Source organism: Mobula hypostoma, chromosome 8 (genome assembly GCF_963921235.1).
Source record: "Mobula hypostoma chromosome 8, sMobHyp1.1, whole genome shotgun sequence".
In the NCBI taxonomy this organism is placed as follows: Eukaryota; Metazoa; Chordata; class Chondrichthyes; order Myliobatiformes; family Myliobatidae; genus Mobula; species Mobula hypostoma.
In genome coordinates this window covers 47,849,415-47,873,529 of record NC_086104.1, presented here as the reverse complement: position 1 = coordinate 47,873,529, position 24,115 = coordinate 47,849,415, and the positions used below count along the sequence as shown (strand labels likewise).

The 24,115-nt window shown below is 36.5% G+C and overlaps 1 protein-coding gene and 1 long non-coding RNA gene across 6 annotated transcripts in view; one reads left to right on the top strand and one right to left on the bottom strand.

The window, feature by feature from the left end:
* Positions 1-5,469, bottom strand: part of LOC134350517 (uncharacterized) — a 61,842-nt gene extending 56,373 nt beyond the window's left edge. Inside the window, exons 1-3 of the long non-coding RNA XR_010018917.1 lie at positions 5,259-5,469; positions 3,301-3,441; positions 2,366-2,468 (exon numbers count right to left, since the gene is read on the bottom strand). This is a non-coding gene — a long non-coding RNA (uncharacterized LOC134350517). The remainder of the gene's footprint in view (positions 1-2,365; positions 2,469-3,300; positions 3,442-5,258) is intronic.
* Positions 5,470-5,807: 338 nt separating this feature from the next.
* The window catches only part of prox1a (prospero homeobox 1a), a 107,908-nt gene continuing 89,600 nt past the window's right edge, over positions 5,808-24,115 (top strand). Inside the window, exons 1-3 of one of the 5 annotated variants that reach the window (XM_063055794.1) lie at positions 5,808-5,926; positions 10,854-12,636; positions 22,387-22,491. In XM_063055794.1, coding sequence (XP_062911864.1) covers positions 10,921-12,636; positions 22,387-22,491 — 1,821 coding nt within the window. In that variant the 5' untranslated portion in view covers positions 5,808-5,926; positions 10,854-10,920. Of the gene's footprint in view, positions 6,026-7,086; positions 7,675-9,486; positions 9,510-10,853; positions 12,637-22,386; positions 22,492-24,115 lie in introns of those variants that run through there. The other 4 variants (XM_063055791.1, XM_063055796.1, XM_063055792.1 and 1 more) reach the window with 4 other exon arrangements.

The following is a 24,115-nucleotide window of genomic DNA, read 5'->3' as shown; positions in this document are numbered from 1 at the left end:
TTTATAGAGTTCAATTTTCAAGGCTATTATTGAAACTGCCCTCTTGGACAGAACACTCTAAATCTTAACTATTTGTTTCCTAAATGAAGTTCTCCCTCACTGACATTGAAACAACACTTGAGCTACTTAAACATAAACAGTTCTATTAAATCTTTTCATTGCCTTTTGTCGTCTGACAAAATGAACAATAACCAAAGCTATTTTCATAATTAGCAATAAGAAAATAAAGCAAATGAATAATATAGGAAATAGATATATGATGAATTCCATAATTAGACAAAAACTGAATAGCACTTCATTTCCATTTTCTTGCTTTCGTTCAATATCACTTGATGCCCATGCTTAACAAACATGTAGTCTTGAAAGCTGCTTATTTCTAAAATGTATATCCTATGAGGGGAGAATTTCATATTTTTTACTATATTTAATGTGAAAAAAGTACTTTCAAATATCAGTTTGGAAAGGTCACTCAGTACATTACATATACCCTGATCAAGTAGCAACAGTTTTTTTTTTCCATATCAAACATTACACTTCTTTTTAATCATCATATAAGTGATCCTTTACTTTTAAAAGATTTATAAGAAAGTCTTTCACAACATTTGGATTCCAAAAATCACTTTGCAATCAATAGATCTTCCATCTGAAACATTAACTTTTCTGTATTTATTCTTATTTTAAATTTTGCCTATTACATCCAATAGGAAGCCAAAAAGGGTCATGATCTTAGATATCAGTGAAAAGACAACAACATCAGATATGTGGTTGTCCCTCAGTTCTTCAGTGAAAAGATAACACCATTAGTTACGTGGCTGCCTCTCAGACCTTCAGTGTAAAGACAACAACATCAGTTAGCTATGTGGTTGTCCCTCAGTTCTGCACTGAGTGTTGGGTTCAGGATTATGCAAGTAACTTGATTATTTAACTAAGCCCAGGTGTTGATTTGGTGAATCCATGCTGCCATCTCTGAAGGTCAACATACCCACCCAATGCAACAGTTTCCAAACCAAGTTTGCAAAGTAACAAATAAAACAGATAGAATATTGGACCAATTGCAAATGGAATGTAACTTTAGCACAAATAGTAAAAATTATGTTGATAATGCATAAAACATGGAAATACTGTGTTCATTCAGACCTTTGATACAGAAAATTAGACAATCAAAGAAGACTGCTGAAATCCAAGTGACAATGTCTCAGACATGGTAAGCATTAGTTAGACAGAAGAATCATTAATGAAACAGTCTTTAAAGCAAGACAAGGAAACTCAAAAACGAGGAAATCTGCAGATGCTGGAAATTCAAGCAATACACACAAAATACTGGTGGAACGCAGCAGGCCAGGCAGCATCTATAGGAAGAGGTACAGTCGACATTTCAGGCCGAGACCCTTCTTCAGGACAAGTAAACTGTCCAGTTTGTTGATGTTGCTTTGGTATGTGATATGAATTGCTTTCCTTGATGCCTCATCAGGTTGGACTCATCACAACAATAGCAGAACAACCCTTCACTGTATTGGACTACCTGATGATGGAAACAGCATGTCACCTAAGTGGGTACCTCTGTGTGTGTGTGGGTGTGTGTGTGTGGGTGGGTGTGTGTGTGTGCGTGTGTGTGTGTGTGTGTGGGGGGGGGGTGTTATCGGTGAAATCAAGATGGACACTAGATTCCACATACTGCATATTGTTATATAGATGCTGTTAAGAATCCCCATGCACTGAATAAATGAGGACCAGGAGTGAAAACTCCATTTAATTATCTATACGGAATGGTAGATCTATTCTTTATTTTAAAAATGCAGACCCAATAATCTTGATATATTTAAAAGTGCACTACCCTTCTACACCCACTTCGAAAATGCATTAGAATTTTTAATCCTTGTTGTTTATGTTGAAAAATTGTTAGATTTACTGATTTATCTTGGGGCCTTTTCATTAACCTCCCATTATCTTCATCCATTCCTAAACTTGGGCACATGGTGTCTAAGAGGATTTTTTCTCATCTTCGTCTTGAGGTGTAGTTCTTGGAGAATTGCGACATTGGAGATGCATCTTGGGTAACTACGGAATAAAATGGGTTTTCCAATTTCAGAAAAATCTTCCCCGTTTCCTCAATGACACTTCAATTTGTTTAATCAGCTTGTTCTTAGTCGCTTGAAACATTATGATAGGTGTGCCCATATTTTGCCAGAAACGGTAGCGTAGAATGAAGTAAGACCAATAAGCGATATAATTACAAGGGAATATTCAAAAGTTTAAATACTGAGTTGTTTGAGTTGAGTACATTTTACTGGAATGCGTCCATCTCAACCCCGCATCGATTAAGAATACAGGCTTTCCCTAAATGAAACACTGGCAGCTAAAATACCTTCTCGTTTTTTGAAGATGCTGTTGAAAGGAAATATACACGTCTTTACACAGGAAGCAGCAACTGATCACCTTGCACTCAGGTAGCTCAGTAAGAAATGGATCTGCAATAAAGGATCAGTTTGTTTTCAGTCACAGGTTATGATTCTTGAGGCTAAACAAGACAACGCGACGTACAGTTGTAAAATACCCTTCCCCAAGTCTGCTTTACGCCTGCAATGAGTGTGTGTTTTCCCCTAACAAGGTGAATAATTATTTTGTTTATTTTATTATTCTATAAAATAATATTCAGATTTGCCAACCCGAAGCTATGAAATGCATAGCGTGGAAGCTGCTTAATTCCTCGAACTCAATTTGCCATTTGAGAAATGATTACAAGTGAGGAACAGTAAGACGCTGATGAAAATCTCATTAGGTGTACGGCTTCATTTTAAAGCACCTACCGAGAAGAAATTAAAAAAAACAAAGGTTAAGAAATATCGGGTGTGAGTTTCAACTTTCACCTGTGGTGTATTAACTAAAATCTTGAGTGGAGGAAAACTGAAATCAAATTTATATTACTATTATGAAGCAATGCAGACAAAGTGCAGGAAGCCAAGACTCAGAGTAGACGACTATGAAAGTGCTTGGACATACTTCATCGCTGATGGTTAACTGCGAAACTATTGCAACTAAAGTTTTCAGTGATACGTCAACGACAGAGTCTATTCCATTTATCTCAATAGCCAAAAAACCTATCGTTTAAGGTGACCCAAACCGCACCAGGGAATATTGAGGTTATTTTGTACGTAAACTATGCACGTCTTTCCTCTCAATATACATTTTACGCGCTATTGTAAAGGCTATCACGATTAGCGCTACTCGCGTTATAACAAATCCAAGGACAGACGATAGCGGCGCGCTTTAGTAATTTAGCAACTGGTGTATGAACTTTACCTTAAAATCGTTCCCCTCTAAATCTTCCGCTAGAAATTAGACTGCGGCCGGGGTGGAGCTCGTGCTTTAAATTTCGATCCATCATCTGCCATTTCCTCATAGTTTATCTGAGCGATTGCAGTATAAAGGTGTAACCGCAACCTGAGTATCAAATCAAAACCAGTTCTATCATAAGTTTGAGCACTACATGTTACTTGTGCCTAGCTAAACCTGAAATACATCAATCACTAGTATTTTTGTCTGATTGACAAAATTGCAATGACATGATCTCTACGGTCATATAATGCAGAAAGATAAATCTTTCGGTCTAAAACTGGCATCCCAATAATGTTTTGTTATAAAGTCAACAATTCTAAGTAATTGGTGCTGCAATAACCCTAACGTATTTAAACACCCACCACTCAGCATGACAATTACTTTCAAGCAAGCAGGTCTTATTTATTTAGATAATCCTTATTTCATTTTCCTTTATTGATGACCTCAATTATGTAAAGTTATTCGATCAGATTAATTAGTGCTTTTGGATGGCATGGCAGAATAAATGGAGCCAGCTCGATCTGAAGAAACATCGCTTCTGTGACATCCAAATGTTGGGATGACATTTAGAACTGATTCCTGCTTTCTTACGTTTAAAATAGATTAAATGATGAACTTGGGGTTGTGATGATAACCCGACAAACCGAACACTTACAGCCGTCAGGGGAGTCTGGTGAAGTTAGCTTCTACCACTTCATTAGGAATCATATGGATTTTTAATTTCCAAGAGCTCAAAGAAGATGTCTACATTTTATTAAGAAGTAATTCTGGTCATTTTAATTCATTTTTTCCACTATACTTTAAACCAGCATTAGGGTGATCGACAAAAGAATAAAGCTTCGTTCTACACTTTAAAATAGACCATTAGCTGTGGGCAGATACAGCCTGCTCATTACAGCTGAACATTGTCCCTGTGTTGTGAATATGTATTCGCAACATAGGAACAATGCGATTGGCGCGCATCGAAAACTGTTTGAACACACAGAGCTCCATTCCTTTTTAAAAGCGGCATAAACCAGAATTGAGTGAGCACGGTCAAGTCCTAAACTTTGATACCTGGCAAATCCTTTTTGTAAGTGGCAGAAATTTTCATCCCATTTATGTTAAGAAAGGCAGTATTTGAATATATTTCTTAGTTTGACACTCAAAAGCGTCAATAATTTCAGTTGCATTATAAAGCAAAAAAACGCATGCGGTCCTTCGGCAATTTCAACCCAATATCTTATTGATTCAGCACGTAATATCTAAGATTTTTTTATGAGTTTAAAACATAATACACAATTCACTAGACTTAACTTCATTAAATACTGAATCTAGTTCGATTTTGTTTCTCCATCACAGCACTGTATTGAATTCATGAGCGAAAAGGATAACGTATGGTCGAAACTGGCGAAGTCTTTGATTTGTTGTCAGAAGATACATCGCAGTTTATACTCGCAACGGTTAATGTTATCAAATTACACTGTGAATAACAAATCTGCGACTTAAACACAGCAATAGCTAATATGTTGCAGGCAGAAAGTTACTTGCGATCACTAAGGTTAACTGTCACTCAGTATCATAAGAGAATTAAAAACTCGCGATTAGAAAATTGCCATGGCGTTTTGATAAACAACAATATCAGTATTTTTGTATTCTTAGCGAGTTTTTCAAAGGAAATAACTATGTCAGGACTAACATTAGTTTAACTAGGGTTTATAATTATATTCCACAACTCTGTGTTTGTACTGATTTCATTACGTACACCGCAAGAAGTTCCCCCATTCTGTTGTTTTCGCTGCATTCCTCCACTTTCGATGTATTGAGCTCATATGAAGCTATAACCACAATTTAGATTTCAGAGTTTGGGAAAAAGTGTCATGTCGTAAATAGTCAACGTTAACTCCTTCCAACACGTTATCTTTACTTTCAGCTTTCCCTACCAGAGATTAGGGTTCCCCCAGAGGTCCGGATGCGATCCCAATTTTGATTGCGCATCTTTTTTTTCCATCGCTACACTGGCTTGTCCGTCATCAATCCTCCCTAATGCCCATTGTCGACACACAAATAGATTTTTGTTTTGTTGCTCTGGTTTAATTGTAGTGAGCGGATCTTTCTCTCAAATATTAACTATATTTTGTTGGAAGTAAAACAGCTCCAGTATTCTTTACTTCTGAAATCAAATAACACGAGTCGAGTCCGGGGAAAATATGACAATGGTAAAACATTTTTATGGAAATAATTCAGTTTATTGTAATATGCGGCTCAGCGGCTCCAGTCAAAGTTGGCATTGGTGAACAAGATGAGAAAAGCGCGGGGGGAGAGGGAAGGGGGGGGAAGAGAAAAATATCCTCAGTCCTGGAGCACGTGACGCTTCTAAACCGGTCCTCACGCCGATTGGTTGGAAGGCAACATTTTGAAGCCGACCGCCAAGCTTTGTCTTATTGGACAGCAGCGATCGCAATTGCGATTGGTTTGAGTGGATGATGTCACAAAGACTATGACGCGCGTTCTTCCTGTTTCCTTCCTCGCGTCTTGAAGTGTATCTTCAGCGGCTTGCGCAGAATTAACAATCAGAGAGGAACGCGGCGCGAAGCCCTGCCTCCTGGAGGTATACAACCCTCACCATCTCTAACCCCTCTCTCTGTCTCTCCCTCCCTCCTGTAAGCAGCAAGCTTTCCTCTTCGCTGGCCACTAATACTACAGCACAGTAAGTAACCTTGTTCCCTGCTTACCTTTCACCATGTCCTTCAGAAACTTTAAACGCCTGCTTGCAGCTGGTTCCCATACCTTCAAAGGTTTTCTTTTTAAAATCCCATATGTATTTTGGAAAGAGTAGAGAAGTATTTCTAACCCCTTTGTGTTTTGTATACAATACGCTGCTTGTTTTCCAAATATTGCATTGTACTCTTTTGTCCCATCATCTGCGCCTCTTTGTCTTTTGTCAAGTATACTATCCTAGGTATTTCGTGTCTCGTCATGCAACGGATTTGTTTTTTGATGTGCATGGATACTTTTTTTTTCCTGATCTAGTGAAGATTTGTTAGTTTCGGTTTGGTTTCTTTTGGTTTATAATTTAGTTAATAAATGTGCTATTGTGTAGTTAGATTCGTCTTGCATTGTGCTCACGCTTGTGATTTCCTGAAACTTAATAGTAACAGTGATTAAATTAATGGTATTTTAAAGTGGATGGAGGGTCATAGTGGCTGTAGCCTTTGCTACCATCTCTTTTCCCCCACCCCCCTCTCCCTCTCCCGACCCCCCCCCCCACGCACACACAGACACAGACAACATACACGCTCACAAGGCGGCTGTATTGATAGTCAGATATGGACAAAGAAGTTGTCGTCACAAGGTGTCCTTTGTCAAAATTCCCCCCTTGTACCCACTTGCATTTCTGCTCCGAATAGTCGCTGAATCTCGGGGCATTAGTCTTGCGTTCGTAGCATTATCGCGTGAAACTCCGACCTCGCTCTTGGTTGTACTTAATGTGGAGGTGCGCTGTCAGATCGAATGGTCGGATTTGCATTGACAAGGATTGATTAACAGTAAACAGTATTTACAGGAAGCTACGTTTGAACAGTTGGAATGATAATACGTGCGGAAAAGATGCATTTTGTTTTAATGCAAACAGGTTGTAGATTATTTGACGAGGAGGAAGAGAAAAGCATTGGCCGTACCAGGGAAGTGAAATTAACTTTCTGAAAGTGAATTTTGCTGCATCGCGGATCTTGGAAGCGTAGTTTTGTGGTTTGATTAAAATAATCTAAACATTTGTTGGTGCTGCCCTTCATTATTTGCACATTGCCTTCTTTAGTTTGAGCTCGGTGGAGTTCTGGGTTTGTTCTCCTGTGACTATGACCTTTGTAGAATTGCCTTTAATTGTTTACAGACAATTCAAAGTCGCTGGCATCCCCGCGTGTCTTGTACATTGTTCCTGAAATTGATGTTTACCCAGCCAGCTGCTGGATGCTTGTAACACAGGCGCAACAGCGGAAGGATCGCCTTGCTAATGTTTTCCTGAAGGTTCCCTTCCACCCCCATCCCAACCCCCTTCAAACGCCAGGCCCGTTTGAAAGTGAACTGGTAAGCACTGAAAGACAGTTTTTTTTAAGAGGCGAGAGTTCAGGATGGTGAAAGGTGTTGAATGGTATTGGCACTTGATAGAAACTGCGCATGGGCGCTGGCAGACAGGTGCGCGGTGTCTCAAAAGGCAGCTGCAGCTTCGTCTTATAAAGGCTCAGCAGTGTCTGGCTGCGATCAGATCCTTAATGAAAATCGCGATATATCACAATTAACGCCGATCCGCCCTCCAAAGAACACATAATTTTGTTAAAAAAGAGGTATCGTCTATTGCAGGTACGCGGATTATAAAAAAAATTATAATCGGATACATTATACAGTCCGCAAATGCTTGTTTCCGATCACTTATACACGTCGTCTTTAAAAGAAATGAAATAATTTGACAATTATTGAGAATTATGTGAGACACAAGTCCAATCTAACCGCAGCAGCCCAGAGAAGTGTTTTGTTTTTCCACCTGCTGAAAATCCCCATTTTAAACTCTAGGAAAATTTAGAGCTTGGAAGGAATTTGAAGTATCAGTTTGCTTCACAAATAACAGAGCTGTAATCCATCGATTTTGTTAACATCTTTACTAACATCCATGAGTCTCTATAAAGTTTAATTAACTGCTGTGCTTCGTTGTTTCAATTACGGACAAATGATAAGTTATATAAAACTTCCCTAATACACTAGTCCTGCACATATCAGTCAAAACACAATCAGTTACTTGGTAAACCAAGGGAACCTACATTTATGGTAGTTACAAAGTTTTAAAGTCGAGTACTGCGATTATTCAAGTTATTTTTAAAATTAAGTGCAGAAGCAGAATTCCATAGAAACTCGTTTAGCTACCTTGCACCTTTACAGGTGTGCAGACTATGTACTGCACCTGGCTGTCCAGAGGACAACTCGCTTGCAAAGATTCTGCTTCTGTTTTAATTAATGTTGGATGAGAGCATCAGAAAGCACTGGAGAATTATTAGATGGTAAAAATTCAAGTTATTAACTAGATGTATTTCATAGTTATGACAGGAGACATTTTCTTAACTAGGAGTGGGATTTTTATACACAGCTGTGTTTTCAGAAATTTAAAATGGGACCTGTTAGCATCATGAAAATATTGTTTGTTTAAGAGTGTTGTCTTTCCATACACAGTCTTGTTTGCAGCCAGGGACATTCACTTGGACCATGTTAACCATTCTTCCCCTTTTCATTCTTCCTCAACCCCGAACTGGAAGGCTAAATGACAACTGTTGTCCTTACTGTTTTTTAACAGCATAATAAACAATTGAATTAACATAAGCATGCTGCAGATCTTGGTAGATGAATAAGTACAGAGAAGGATATTGCCTTTGCTTCAGGTAACCAGACCAGCTTATTCCCAAGGAAATAACTGTTGAGAATATATTCTTCCAGTTGATTATGAGCTAAAGATTGTCCACTATCAAGGCAGTAATTATAGATAATTCATGTTTAAATGTGTTTAACATAATCCGATTTCATTCCCCTCCATCCCACACTCTACATATGAAGCACCAATACACTCCTTTAAAAATAATATAAGTAGATACATAATTGGGTGATATTTGTTAATTATCAGAATCTTATCAAACATACTTGTTGATGGGGCTTAAAATGATCTTCAATTAGTAAAGGATTTTTAGTATATGGATAGAATCTAAAAATCTATTTTGGAAGATTTGCTGCTGTGATCTTTAGAATTAAATTTCAAAATCTCCTCCAAGTAGTGTAGAAATTAAAATTAATGTCAAAATTAACAATTTGACATTAACAATTTTGACATTGCAAGTTTGAAACCATGCACAGCTATCGTAAATGTTTATACCTTAAGTAGTCATCATCTTGCATTACATTAACCAAGAGGAATGAACTCTGAATACTTATCACAAGGATTATATTTTGCTCCAGTTTTATATTAGCTACAAACAACACATTCAGGGGCTAAGCATATTGCAAGCCTAAATATCAAATCTCTCTAAAGGTATTGCTTAATCGTTATGAACCATTTACAAATATTTGCAGGTTGGAAGCTGCTTAGATAAAGCTTGTTTCTGTATAGATAGTCACTCACAGCTGTGGTGTTGTGGAATATGTGCATGTTTTTACAGGTGAGTTGAAAGGGATGGGAGCAATTCCAAACTGTCTGCATGCTGCCTTTGGCAAGCAGTCATGCTATTGTGGAGATGAGTGTTGTACAGTTGATGTGAAAGTTTCACATGGGTATATCTAGCATGAAAAATATTTTGTGATTTGCTGTTTATATAAGTTAAAGATTTAAACCATTTGTTCAATGGTCTAATGCTTATAACCTTCATGGAATTTGGTCTGTTAGTTAATCAAACATGGATCACCTGTAAATTGGCTTTTTGTGAGAACTGATACATTTCTGCCTTTCTAATCTTGGGAAATTAAGTTCTGGCATGAAAGAAAGTGCATGCCCTTCCTTTCTTGTGCTTATGCTTGATGTTTTCTTGTTTTGTCACTAATTTCAATTGGTGATTTTTTTTTTGAGACAATAAAGGCAATCTCACATGCATAGTATCTGAACCTCCAGTAAATTTTATATAACAAAAAATTCCTTTTGATTTATATTTTTCATTGTTATATAAAATATTTTAACCACTGGCCTTTCATTAGTTAACTATTACCATAATATTTTTTAAAAATATGTAAATATTTAGTAGTTTCATTGTCAATGAGGTTTTTTGTATTGTATGAAACAGGAAGCAATTTATTAACACCAAAGCATTAGATAACCTTTTGCCAGAAATTACCTATAAGTTTTAGAAAAAGAATAAATAGATAGCTTAAATCTATATTTAGGTTTGCTCTGTCTTTCATTTTGTGCAGTTAGTAATGCCATGTCTTGTGGCATTCTTGGAATAAAGTGCAGAAGAAATAGATGTAATTTAGAAAGTTCATTAGTTTACACTCAGAAGAAGGCAATGGTAAACTACTTCTGTGGAAAGTTTTGTCAAGAGCAGTCTTGGTCATGGAAAGACCATGGTCACCTATATCATACGACACGGCACATAGAAAATGAATTAGCAGTGCATAGAACAATATTGATAAAGTTAATTTTCACAAATTGTTTGCAATTTATTTTCAGTAAACTATGTTTATATTAAGCCGTGGTATTGGAAAAATAGGAATACATTAAAATGCTACTCTTCTGTAATGAATTTGTTTTTGACCTAAAAGTCTGATAATAAAATCAGACTTAAACATTTTGTGCATGTTGGTTATTTTTCTACTCTATTCCAAATTGTTGGAATAGAAATATTATTAAAGAACTATTTAATTTCAAACCAAATGCATATTGAGCTACGATAAGTGTATTGTTTCATTAAACCTTAGTACTGGCACATTCCTATTTTATACAGAATTGAAGTCAGGAAATTTGGAGAAAATTAAAGAAAATGATTCATCGGTCCTTTTGTTCTGTTGGCTAGGGTCCCGGGATTCTCGAGCTGTGCCCAGCTGACAAGCCTTTGAAGATGGCACAATAACAGTCCAGTGATGCCTGACCATGACAGCATAGCCCTCTTAACCAGACATACTAAAAGACGAAGAGTCGATATTGGAGTGAAGAGAACTGTAGGGACATCTACAGTGTTAACTAAAGCAAAAGGGAAGCTATTCAGTGCCATGAATCCCCAAAGCTCAGATCAGGACATTGAGTGCTCAGTGGTTCAACATACGGATGGGGACAAATCAAATGTGCTCCGCAAGCTGTTGAAGAGAGCAAACTCATATGAAGATGCCATGATGCCTTTTCCTGGAGCTACCATAATTTCTCAACTGCTGAAAAACAATGCAACCAAGAATGGAAGCACAGAGCACAATTTGCAAACTAGTGGTCTCTCTAGTACAGGCTCAGAGGCAAATCAGGAAGATGCCTGTAGTAATTCTTCAAGGGAAAGTGCCCAAGAATGCACATCACCATTTAGCAGACCCAACATGAGCCAGTTTGATGTCGATCGGCTTTGTGATGAACATTTGCGGGCGAAACGTGCACGAGTTGAAAACATAATTCGAGGCATGAGTCATTCACCAAATGTGGCACTACGGGGTGGGGAGAATGATCGAGATGGGGTACAGCAGCCTGTAAGTCCCAGAGAGAGTTACAGGGAAAACAAACGTAAGCAGAAGCTTCCCCAGCAGCAGCAGCAGAGTTTTCAGCAACTGGTTACGGCGCGGAAGGAGCAAAAGCGAGAAGAACGACGGCAATTGAAGCAACAGCTGGAGGACATGCAGAAGCAGCTGCGCCAACTCCAGGAAAAGTTCTACCAAATATACGACAGCACAGATTCTGAAAATGAAGAAGATGGCAACCTGTCCGAAGATAGCATGCAATCAGAAACTGCTGATACCAGAGCACATGACAGATCTGATAATGAGATATCAGAATTAGATCCAGGGCATTTCCTTGATCGTGCTCGTGCTCTTATAAGGGAACAGGAAATGGCAGCAGAAAATGAAAAACTGAAGAGAGATGGCCACTCGAGGAAAAACCAGGGCTTGACCACCTTGCATGCTGAAGGGAAACAGCTAGCTGAGACTCTTAAACAGGAACTCAATTCCACCATGTCACAAGTAGTGGACTCTGTTGTCAAAATGTTCTCTAAATCCTCCCACCAACTTCCTCAGGTCTTCCCCCCTATCCAGATTCCACAAGCAAGATTTGCCATGAATGGTGAAAACCACAACTTTCATACAACAAATCAACGACTTCAATGCTTTGGTGACGTTATCATTTCTAACCCGTTGAATACTTTTGCCAACATGCATGTGTCTAATTCCTCAGACCAGACGGAAGCACTGCCTCTAGTAGTACGCAAAAACTCATCCGAGCAGTCTGCCTCCACCCCCTCGATGGGAGGCCACCACACTTCTCATCATCAGTCCCCACTCTCAGCTGCAGCAGGATTTTCATCCCCTGCTTTTCGCCATCCACTGCCTCTTCCCCTCATGGCCTATTCCTTTCAGAGTTCAATAGGTAATGCCTCCAACACAGTATCTGGAAAAGACAGGTCATCTCCCGAGTCTTTGGACTTGACCAGGGAAACTGCCTGTCTGCGGACCAAAGTGTCATCGCACCACATGAACCATCGTCCGTGCTCACCAATCCATCCATCCAGCACAGCTGAAGGTCTCTCTTTGTCTCTCATTAAATCTGAGTGCAGTGACTTGCAAGATATGGCAGACATTTCACCATATTCTGGAAATACAATATCCTTTTCTGATTATTCTTTAAGGTCTAAAACAAATATGTGCAACTAGCGAGAATTCTGAGGTTTCATCCATGTTTCATCCAATTTTGATATCATTAGAATTTTGAGTTGAACTTTAAAGGGTATGGGTATTAATTTTACTTACCGTCATTACCTGTTTTTTGGATAGCCCAGACACTGAAGATGCAACAAGTGTGTCACCCCCACGCTCTAATGTTCTGCAAGTTCAGTGCAGCTGTCTGCTATGCATGATTAACCTCTGTTCAGCTGTACACAGAAATCTTTTGTCCTTGTATATACAAAGCAAATGATTTTAAAAGCTTGTGAGCACAATCAGAGTGGGCTCAGCAGAACGAAACTTCTTTCACAAGATTTACTGTACTTTTTCCATATTTTAGGTAAACAGATGCAGTTTTCAAATATATTTTTATGAACTATCAAATTGGTGTATCAGTTGCAAATTGTCTTCTTTCAGAGAGCCACTTCTCTGTACAGTTTTTCCTTTTGTTTTATCCTATCACTTTGTCGAAGTAATAGAGCTTCTATTTTTATTCTTAAAAGATTTGTTGACAGTAGTCAGTAACATACGGCACCATTTATTGTTGCTTAGCAGCACTCTGTGGTATTTTGTGATTTTAATGACCAGCTACATATTTCACAGGTAACGAAAAAGCACTTTTAAAATTGCAGTTATGAGTTTATTACTTTACATTAGCACCTGCATTTAAAATTCATATTGCAAGGCCTTTAATGTGATGTATGCTATTCACAAATTTTAGAAATGAATATGTCACAAGAATTTTGATATATTTGGTGTAATTAATATGGAAGATGTTGGGCCTTATTTCTTTCCCATAGTAATAATTTAATATCTTCAAAGAAGAAAAGCACTTATTATATGTACTATTTTGTACTTATTGAAAAATGACCGTATTAAAGATACACTGTGTGCAACTGTGTTCAGTTGTATCTCAATAACTTCAGTTTTGTAATATGGTTAGCAAGTTCCAATCCCAACCCCTTAATGATAAAGGAAACAGTTGAATGGCTGTTCTCAAGATTCCACCCTTGATCCTCCATGTCACAAACTTCCTTTGCATCTCAAGAAAATAGCCTCGTAGAATGTGGAAATTATTTGCATACAGCAATATGGAGCAGATCTACAGCCTTGCGCGAGGCTAACGTGTACAGTTGGTCTCCAGGAGTTGAACAGAAAATAAGATGGCACGTAAACTAAAACAAAATAGATGGTTCTAAAGCTGCAGGTTCAAAAGCTGTCCAGTGTTAATTTATTTAACTGGGAGTAATCTGGTAACTAAGACTACATTACATGTGGCATGGAATAATGTAAAAGACTATAATCAGAGCAAACAGGGATTTAGAAATTCTTCAAATTCTGCAATTACCCACCGCAATCCCAAATTTTGTAATTTTTTTTGGTTGCAAGAATAACAGTAGATATAGTGATACTTTAGAGCAAATGTCGCTTTGATTATGATTTTTAAATGATTGATTAAAGCATAATTTTAGAAAGTCTTCTCAAGCTGAATTGGCAATAGTAATTAATGTTTCAGTTACACTGCTGCAGGCTTTGATCCAATTGTGCAATTTTATGTTGTACCACACTGACATAACTCATCTGTCTCTCAGGTAATTCTACATATTTGCCTTGTAAAAACTCTATGCAGACTACACACAAACTCGTGTGGTGGTTGAATACTGCTTTAGGTTCAGCTGCAGTGCAGTATTTCTCTGATCTTTTATTTTCCTGAGCAGATGTCTTTCATTAATTTATGGATTTATCATCTTTTCTTTTTCTTTTACACCTGGCAGCTGGCTCAAGTTTCAGCAGTTATTGTCTATTTTGCATGACATGTAGAATTGAATGTCATCTGTCTTAACAAAGCTGAAGCTAAAAGAATGAGGTGAGCCACATGAGCTTCTGGGACAGAGCTGTACGTTTTCTTACCTTCTTAATATTTATTTGTGCTCATTTCTTCTGGCCTTGAATGGGCTGTGCTCACATTCTGTGCAGCTGTATGTTTACAAAATCTATTCCAACATGAGTCATTGTGCATGTGTAAGTATCCTAGAAACAGCTAGAGCTTTCTTGGGAGAACAGTCGCTTTTAGCGTAAGCACTTAAAAGGGAAAATGGTCAGTTCTGCTTTACATTATTTGGTGTACCATGAATTTCAGCTGCTTTTTCTAGTTGATGTTCAAAATAAGTTGTGCAAGGTAACAGTTACCTAACACTGTTTAAAAACAAGCTCCTCGTTAATATAATGTGTTTATTAATAAGTTTTTATTAAGAACTTTTATAAAAGATACTGTGTTTAAAATTTTCAGTTTGTTTTTAGCATTGTAATTGTATAGATATGTAGTAGCATTTAAAATTTGATCCTTTAAGTTTGCTTTTGTTTTATAAATCTGTCTTTTTAAGCATTTCAAAAAATCTGCTCTGTAGATTCTCAATCCTTTAAACAACAAAGCAGGTTAAACCTAAACAGCTGATCCCTGGCAGTTATGCCTTCTCTCTCTTTATTCTGTACCATTTACCATTTTATTTTTCTTGCTTACTCCATCCTGTTCTAAATATAATGATTCATTCTGGGGTACTTCACAAATGCTGACAGTGTTATAGGAAAAGTCCATTCTTCTTGAATAAGTTTGAGTGGCTTGCACAGGCGTGTAACTCCATGACCTCTGCAGAACCCTATCCTATCTGCAAGTTTTGGGCAGGAAATATGTTTTGATTTGTTTTTATCCTTGATATTATTTCCACTGCCAACATAACTAAATGTGAATAATTTCGGAAGGTAAGGATGAAATTTGGAGTATAGTTGGATGGCTCGATATGACACCTGAGAGCGATTGCTAACTCAGTTATTGGGGATCCTTTAGGCATTATTTATGAAAGTAAGATTTGCAAAGAAATAGATTTTGAAAAATATTCTGGGGGTCCTACATTGATGCTGCTGTTTAATGTTGATGTTAATGCTTTATATTGTGGTGCAAAGTCTTTATGTACATTTCTGTTGTGATATTCTGTGGAGTATAAGACGTAAATGATAGTATAATCTATTTTTCTCTTAAGAAGAAGTCAAAGTATACCTCAAATGAAACAAGATAGAAATGAACAATTTACCTCAACGGCAGATTTCATTAAAGTATGTATTTTTGAAAACAATTTTATGACAATATTAAAAGGATGGTATAAGCCAGTTATTAATGGTTATAATTAGAGTTATGTGATATATTAGTACAAGGTTGAAAAAAATTACTGCCTCCTTCCTCAAATTGGTCTACATTTTAAAGCGTAAAATTTTAAGTGATTGCTAAATGGCTTTGCACCACACAGTGATTGTGTATATCCATCAAGGCTCGGTACTCCCAAGAAATGTGGGTTTTAGCTGAACTGTGCTCGCTCTTTAACATTTCAGCAAGCAGAGCTCTCCACACAGAATGACCTCTGAACAATTTGGACACATAAATATAAAAGCTCAAGAGATGTTAACATTTTCTTTTAAATGATGCTGCTGTTTTGATTTTATTTTGAAAAAGGAGGTCCAACAATAGAATTATAATCCTTTAAGCATCATGAAATGCCTTACAGTGGACCTGTTTAGTATGTTAATGTTGGTGTGAGGCAAAGGTGCACTTTTCTGAATGGCTGTGAAAGAAGTTGTAAGGGGTCTGTTCAGAAATGCTAAATATGCAATTTTTTTTTGGAATTCCCGAAATTATATTTTCCAACTTTCTTTGGCTCCTGGAGTCAATTAAAAAAATATTCCCATTAAGATCATGTGACTTTTAAAGAGTGAGAATAACTTTTTCTTGCAATAAAAATTGACATGGCGACACCTTGAAGTAGTTAAGGGGAAAACTTAAAGGATCAAATTAATTTTGAACCTTTCCAATTTTGTCAAATATAAATATAGGCAAAGGAGACTGCAGATGCTGGAATCTGGAACAACTTATATAAATGAATGAGTTTTATTTGATAGATAATATTTAAATAAACATTTAACTTGATTGTTTTATTTAAAACTATTCTTCAAAAGTATAATACTGCAGATATGCCTTTGCTGTAGAACTACTAAAGAACAAAGGAAACATATCAGCTGTTCCAACAAATCATCCACAAAAAATTAAACCACGACAAACTTCTTAAAATGAGTCACTTTGCTTTGTCAGCTTTCATTATTGCTATAAATGTGCAATACATTGAAAAGAATAAGGGTTCGTATAATCTCCAATAAAACCTTAAATCACGTTCAATTATTTTGTATAAATGCAAATAAGGCAATATTTCTATGAATGGTTAATTTCCTGCCGAAATATACTTCCATTGCCATGAGCCAGCCTCCACCCCACTGGGCAGTAGAGAAGAATGGGTCCTCTCTAAAGAGCATTTTCTATTGCAGAAACACAGTTCACTGGTTTAGTTCCTATTAAGAATGTAAACATTCTTAAGCGCAAGAATGCAATGTATATCTTTCTCAGAGTTGTGCAGGTATTTAGCATAGTTAGAAATATGAGGTGCTGGTGTATAGATAAACTAATAAAAGTAACACATATATGATTAATTTAAAACCTGGGTGTTTGACGAGTATGAGATCAGAACTGGTAAATGGGAGCAAACATGCTGTTAGACGGAACGATCTCCGCTTTAAGATTTCTTGGAGGCTGGAGAAGCAAGCCAAGGTTAGGGCAGGTTGGTTCAAATTCCTACTGGGGTTTGTATGAACATATTTTTTCCACCTTTTTTCGAAGTATTCCACAGAAGAATCTTTTTTTGTTTACCTCAGACTCTTGTTGCAAGTCCATGACTCCCCATACTTTTCTGTTGTCACAGTTAACTTTTTGCAGGTGTTGTTAATGGAATTATGGCTGTCATCATAGAATTCCCCTGCCTGAGTGAAGATAAATAAAGATAATGTGGTGGGGGAGGTGTTTGGTGAGACATGTTATCTGCATATCTGCAACCATATTACTCCTCTATACTTTTCCCAGTCAGTGATGGGTGGGAGTAATCTGCAGTATTGTTTCTTATCCAAATAAGAATGTAAGATGTTAAATCAAAAGATTTTCAGAAAAATATTTGGAACAACTTCCTTTACCTATACTTGTGCTCTCTTTGTTCTCGATCACTTTTGCAATAATCTTCAGTTGAGTTCAGAACATGGTAGTAAAGAGAATGGAGTTACTTGATTCCTCCTTGTTCTCAACCAATATGGGAATTCCTTATGTGTTCGCAAACTGATGTAGATTAACTAAACATATTTAAGAGTAAAATTTACTAAAGTAGAACCAATCTTCTTACCAAAATATCACTTAGAATCACTGTGTAATTTAAAGTTTTCCATAATATGTGCATCAAGCAATGAGTTAAAGCCAATTTTAGCTCAATGAATAGCAACATTATTTGACATTGCTTTGTTGCAAATTATGCTTGGAATTACATTATCATTTGTATACAAATCCATAGAGCACATTTCTGGAATGCAATCTGCCTAGCAAGTTGGTTATTATGTCCTTTCGCTAATCAAAAAAATAATTTTCATATTAAGTTTATTTAGTCAATAACAGATTAGTAACTAAATATATGGATTATTTGCATCTCACTACTTATTAATGAATATTTCTTCATCTCAATATTTAAAAAGGTTTAAATCTAATAAAGCATGCTTTCTGAGTAACTAAGGATGAGCAATAAATACTGTATCACTGCATCCCAAGAGCAAATTAGAGTAAAGTTATATACACCAGGAAAATTTTGTGGTAATCTAATGTTTTTAGGAAGTAAAAGCAAGGTCAAATCTGAAAGCATGCTACTGAATGATAATATTTTTGTGAGAACTTTTTTTAATGATTTATGTTGAACTACTTAAATAATTGTTTGAGTAAGTAACTTTCATGATGATAATTAATATAGAAATAAGGTCATCGCTTCTCGGCCTTTTGGCTAAGATCAAGTGTAATATAGAAATAAGGTATTAAAATGCCTGAACCAGTCATAGTCATTTAGCAGAGAAGCAGGCTCTTCATCTCACCATGTCTACATGACTGAGTACCCGTTAAACTAATCTCATTTACTTACACTTGCCCATAGCCTTCCATGCCTTGGTGATTAGGTGCTTGTCTACATACGTTATAAATGTTATGTGAATGTCTGCCTCCTTCATTCTCTAAAGCAGTAGGTTCCAGATTCCAAACACCGAGATGGATAAAAGTCTTGCTCAGATCCCCTCTTAGCTTCTTGTGCCTCATCTTAAACTTTTGTCCTTTAGCATTTTGGGAAAAGTTTATTACACTCTATCCTATCAATGCCACACTTAATTTTTAAGTCATTAGAACCACTTCTCCAAAGAAAACCAGCACAACCTCTGGGAGTTTTTACTAATAACTAAAAAGTACCATCCTGGCAACTTCCTGATGAATATCTAGAAATGAGGGGTTTAGGCTATGAGGAGAAATTGAGTTGCTAGGACTGTATTCGCTGGAATTCAGAAGGATAAGTGGAGATCTCATAGAAACTTATGAATTGGATAGGTAAGGTAGAGGCAGGAAAGTTGTTTCCTCTGGTAGGTGAGACTAAAACTAGGGACATAACCTCAAGATTCATGGGACTAAATTTAGGACTGAGATGAGGAGGAACTACTTTTCCCAGAGGGTGGTGAATCTGTGGACTTCTCTGCCCAATGAAGCAGTAGAGGCTTCCTCAGTAAATATATTTAAGAGAAGGTTAGATAGATTTTTGCGTAGTAGGGGAATTAAGGGTTATGGGGAAAAGGCAGGTAGGTGGAGATGAGTCCATGGTCAGATCAGCCATGATCTTACTGAATGGTGGAACAGGCTTGATGGGCCAGATGGCCTACTCCTGCTCCTATTTCTTAAGTAAGCAGATTTTCGTACAAAAATTATATGCTCTTGTAATCTCCTGAGCACCTCTCCAAAGCAAGCACATTCTTTCCATAGTGTGCTGACAAGATCGGCACACACTAGTCCAGCCTAATCAATGTTTTATAAAGTTAAACCATATTTTGTAAACACTTCCTTGATGAAAACTCTTCATTTAAAAAAAAATTGAAAGATGCTCCAATATTTGCAGGTTGCCTTCCAATTGAATTTCAATTTGGCAGGTGAAAACCCACTTAAAATTTTACTTAAATAATTGTAAAATCCCATTCGGAAGAGTGAAGGCTGTAATTATTTATTAGGTGGTTATTTTTGATTTTCTGATACTTCATCTGAGATTTTTTAGTAGTTATGTTAATTGAGTAGCTATCAACTTTTATACATGTCATTCATGGAGTAATTAAGACTATTTAGATGCAAGAATGTAATATTTATAACAATTATATCTTCAAGGAGTTTTATCCTTCTAAATGCAATATTGTCTTGCGTTAGTCAGAGTGTCACTGGCATAACAAATGTAAGCCTGTTAAATTGCTTTGCTCAACTCATGATCTTATGGGACTCTAGCCTTGTGGCAAATCTGTAGTAATAATTTTGGCGTTAATGATTAACTTATACCAGTATATTTTGTTTAGCAATTTTTCAGATCCATTGTACTTTATCTGGAAATTAATGTAACAAGAAATACTAGGTAGCGAAGTTTACCAGTTTAAAAAAAATGACATCAAATGAAGGCCTGCGCCTGCAATACAGAGAGCTGAATGAGAATATAATTGAAAGTGAGGTTGAAGATTCTGTGACTAGAGTAGTCTCGTTCTTCCATACCAAAATGAGAGTGACAAATTACAGTTCAGTTATTTGTATGCTTTAACTAAGTGGGCTCTATATAAACCATTATTACTTTATCAAGTTAGGTCCATCTTAAATGTTCATTAAAGGCAGATTGTGTGCTCTGTTTGATTTCTTAATTTATTTTTAAAATGTAAAATTTGAAAATATACAGTGATGGTGCTATCTTTCATATTCTATTTATAACTAGCACAACAGTGCTGAAATCACATTCACGCTGATTCTCAATGCTTAAAGTAAAACTTATAATGTATATCAATTGTTTAGGATTCCACTATTAATATGATAATATTGTCAATTCATGCAACCCTAATCTCCATTTCTCAGTGGGCCTCCTTCAGACCTCGGGATTGAACACAGCAGAAATCACCAGTTGGTTTTTAAATTTATGTAGTTGAACTGAAACTAACAAATATTCTAAAAGAATGCATTCCTGAATAGAAATTTAAATTGGGATATAGCTCAAAAGAGTCCTTGCAATTCAGCAGTTTTCCATATGGCAATGTCTACCTTGCAGAATTTAGTGCACATCTTTCAAGCATTTTGAAGGTTCTGTCTGTTTCTGGTCATTGCATTGTTTCCTTCAACGCAGACAGCCATTGATTCTTTTAGTTCTCAGCACCCCAAGTACCACTGTGGAACAGCTTGCCATACTTCCTTTCATTTGCCGTCGTTATTTCACTTATGCATTATGACAGATGGCAGTGGAGAGTGTAATGCTCTTTTAGTCTTCCCTATCGGTCTAATGGAGGTCACATAAGGTTTTTCAACTCTTCCCAAGGTACAAGAAGCATGTCAATCATGAGTTATCATCTCAGCCATCATTAAGCCTTTGAAATACAAAGTATCGGCATGGTCCAGTTGCTTAAGAGTTTGTTCACTCTGACCTGATCTCCTCTTACAATGATTTCACCTCTGTAATAAATGTGTAGATTTCTTCAAAATCACTTGTGTAGTCATGGAAGTTGCAGCATTTTTGCTCTTAAGTGTAATCTTCAATAGAATGCCCTTTGAAATAACTTCTGGAAGGCACCCCTTAATTGACCTTCCAGGGCCCACATTGATTTTCTCCACATGCATCTTCATTTCTGATAAATTATAAAGCCATTAATTTGTGGAGGAAATGGTGGGCGAACTGCAGCACAGATGTGCCAAAACCCTTCTAATGCACAAAGCACAAAAGAGTGCCAAGGATGCTGTTTGAAAAGCAGAATTGCTAGATTGTTACGATTAACGTTGCATTAAACTTTCTCCTGGGAACTATTTTAGGAAGCTTCTGTCTTCTGAGCTGAAGGATAATAATATTTGCAGATAAATAGGTTTCTTTATCAATGTAAGAAAAAAAATATTGATCAGCTGGCCCCTGGGGGCTTTTTGACTGTCAGAAAACTAACCTTTCGTACATCTTGGTTCAGTACCCTTGCATAGGTCAGATATCTCTAGATCTACCCGGTAACCTCTGTGTAAGGTTTCTAGGCATACTGTGTTCTCTGCTCTGAGTAAAGATGTTTAATTTTTAACTTTATAATAATACCCTTTTTGTTTTGCGAATTTCTTTTGCATCTCTAGCTAACTTGTTAAATTTTAATGCCAGTTGTGAATTATTCTGGCACAATATAATAGTTGTTTTATTTCTTGGAATTAATGAATACTGTAGCTATATCAGTAGAGTAACAATGCTGTAAGACTTGTGTTTGTAAATGCTGTTGTATCCATTATTAATCTATAGACAGTGCAGTATTTCTGTTCTGTCCAAGCTAATGTCTGGGGGTGGGAGGACTGCACCTTGAAAGAATTAAATTGTATGCTCTTGGTTAACATTGAAAAAGTCAATATTATGTGATTGTTAAACTATTGGTAGTTTTCGATTTATTCATTCATTTTGGCTTTTCACTATAACATCGCTCAGAAGACTTGTGCGGTACAGTTTTTTTTCCTATAAATGTTCTGTATATTTTCCTTGACACTTAGCATCGCACATACAGGAGGGACTGTCACCCAATCACCTGAAAAAGGCAAAGCTGATGTTCTTCTACACCCGGTACCCCAGTTCAAATATGCTGAAGATGTTCTTCTCTGATGTGAAGGTAGGTGTGAGGAGAATATTTTGCTCTGCAATGGCTATTACAACAGCAAAACAATGGCAATGATAGTCTTCTATTTACTATTTAATTTGATTTTAATGTAGTATACACTGAGCATAAGGATGGCGAATAAACTGACAGATTCAGGCCACATTATTCAAATGAGAATATGAAGTCTGTCTGCACAGCTGCACCCTTTCTCTGCTTCCAGTGTCTTTAACCCCAATTTATATTTTTACTTTCCTAATTTGAACTATTCGTTCTTCCTCCAGCTCAACATCAAAATAGTTACTAAATTTATTCTAATACTTAAAATTGAGTTTTTACTTTGTAATTATCAGCAAAATAGTCTAAGATAGTTTTACTACTTTGATAATTTGAATGATTTGATATGTTCCGCCTCTTTCAGAGTTAGGAATTGCTTTCAGTACTTGTCAGTGATCACGCACTCAACAAGTCGCACAGTTCTGCAGAGTTTCTTCTCATCAAATAACTAACAAAATCACAAGTACATTGATGTGAGACTCCATATTTAATTTTAAGAATATTTTATAGATAATAGGCAAGTATTATTGAATTTTTTCATTCATTAATGAGCACTTACAAAGCTCCCAATAATTCTCATTCATTGTAGACATTTCATGAAAGGTTTTAAAGCCTATTTGGAGAAAATGAGTAATCAAGGTCATAGAGTTATTGCACTGAATTTAGTTTTTGAAAGAAGTTATGATCGTAGTGTGGAAGGACTCTATGGCAAATGGAGTTCTTTACTGCACCTTCCTTGACTGTGAGCTTTGCTTTCCATCTCTTTAATTTTGAAGTATCAACAAAAAACAAAAGACCAGATGTTCGTATTTAAATATGAAAATTTTACATATTGCCATCCTTGCAGTAATACATATCTGCAGTATTGTTAACCAAATATTCCCTATTGCTCTGGGTTTGCTAGCTTAAGCACCAGCGAAATCTTGCACTGCCTTATTATCTCTTTCTATAGGAGCAAATAGAAGCTGAATTGAATCATTAGTCCAGTTTAAGTTTGTTCTTTTAAGTTGGGTGAGTTTTTAGCCTTCAACTTTGAAGGTGTATAATAAAGTCCTGCCTTTAGATTGACGCCAAGGTAAACTTGCATACATTTGAACAATGGACAGATAAAAATTCCTGAGGTATTCAATAATTGAAATGGATGAAATTCTTGATCACTTCCCATTCTCACTAATGAAATAGTTCCACCATTAGCTGTTCTTCATACATGAGGATGATTCAGCCCAAAGAGAATTAAAACTTTGCATGAACTATTTTTTAATCTGCTCCTGGGAAGTTTTATCCACAAGTTAGAGACAACAATGCATTTTGCAATTTTTTTTTCACTATCAAAACTAGTCAACACTGGAAATGATTTTAATAGATGGATGAAAATTGGAAGTTGCTCTGTGTGACTAACTAATCTTTTAAGCAATACTTTATCAATTGGAAAAAAATAGGGTAGTTCAAAAGAATACTGCTGTTGTGAAGATCAGTAGATTCTAATCATTGGCCTTCTAACTTTGCTGGGAATGCACTGCTTAGAGGGCAAAAAGAACATATGTTTGTTTTCTATCCTTCCGATAGGCACACTTGAGACCTA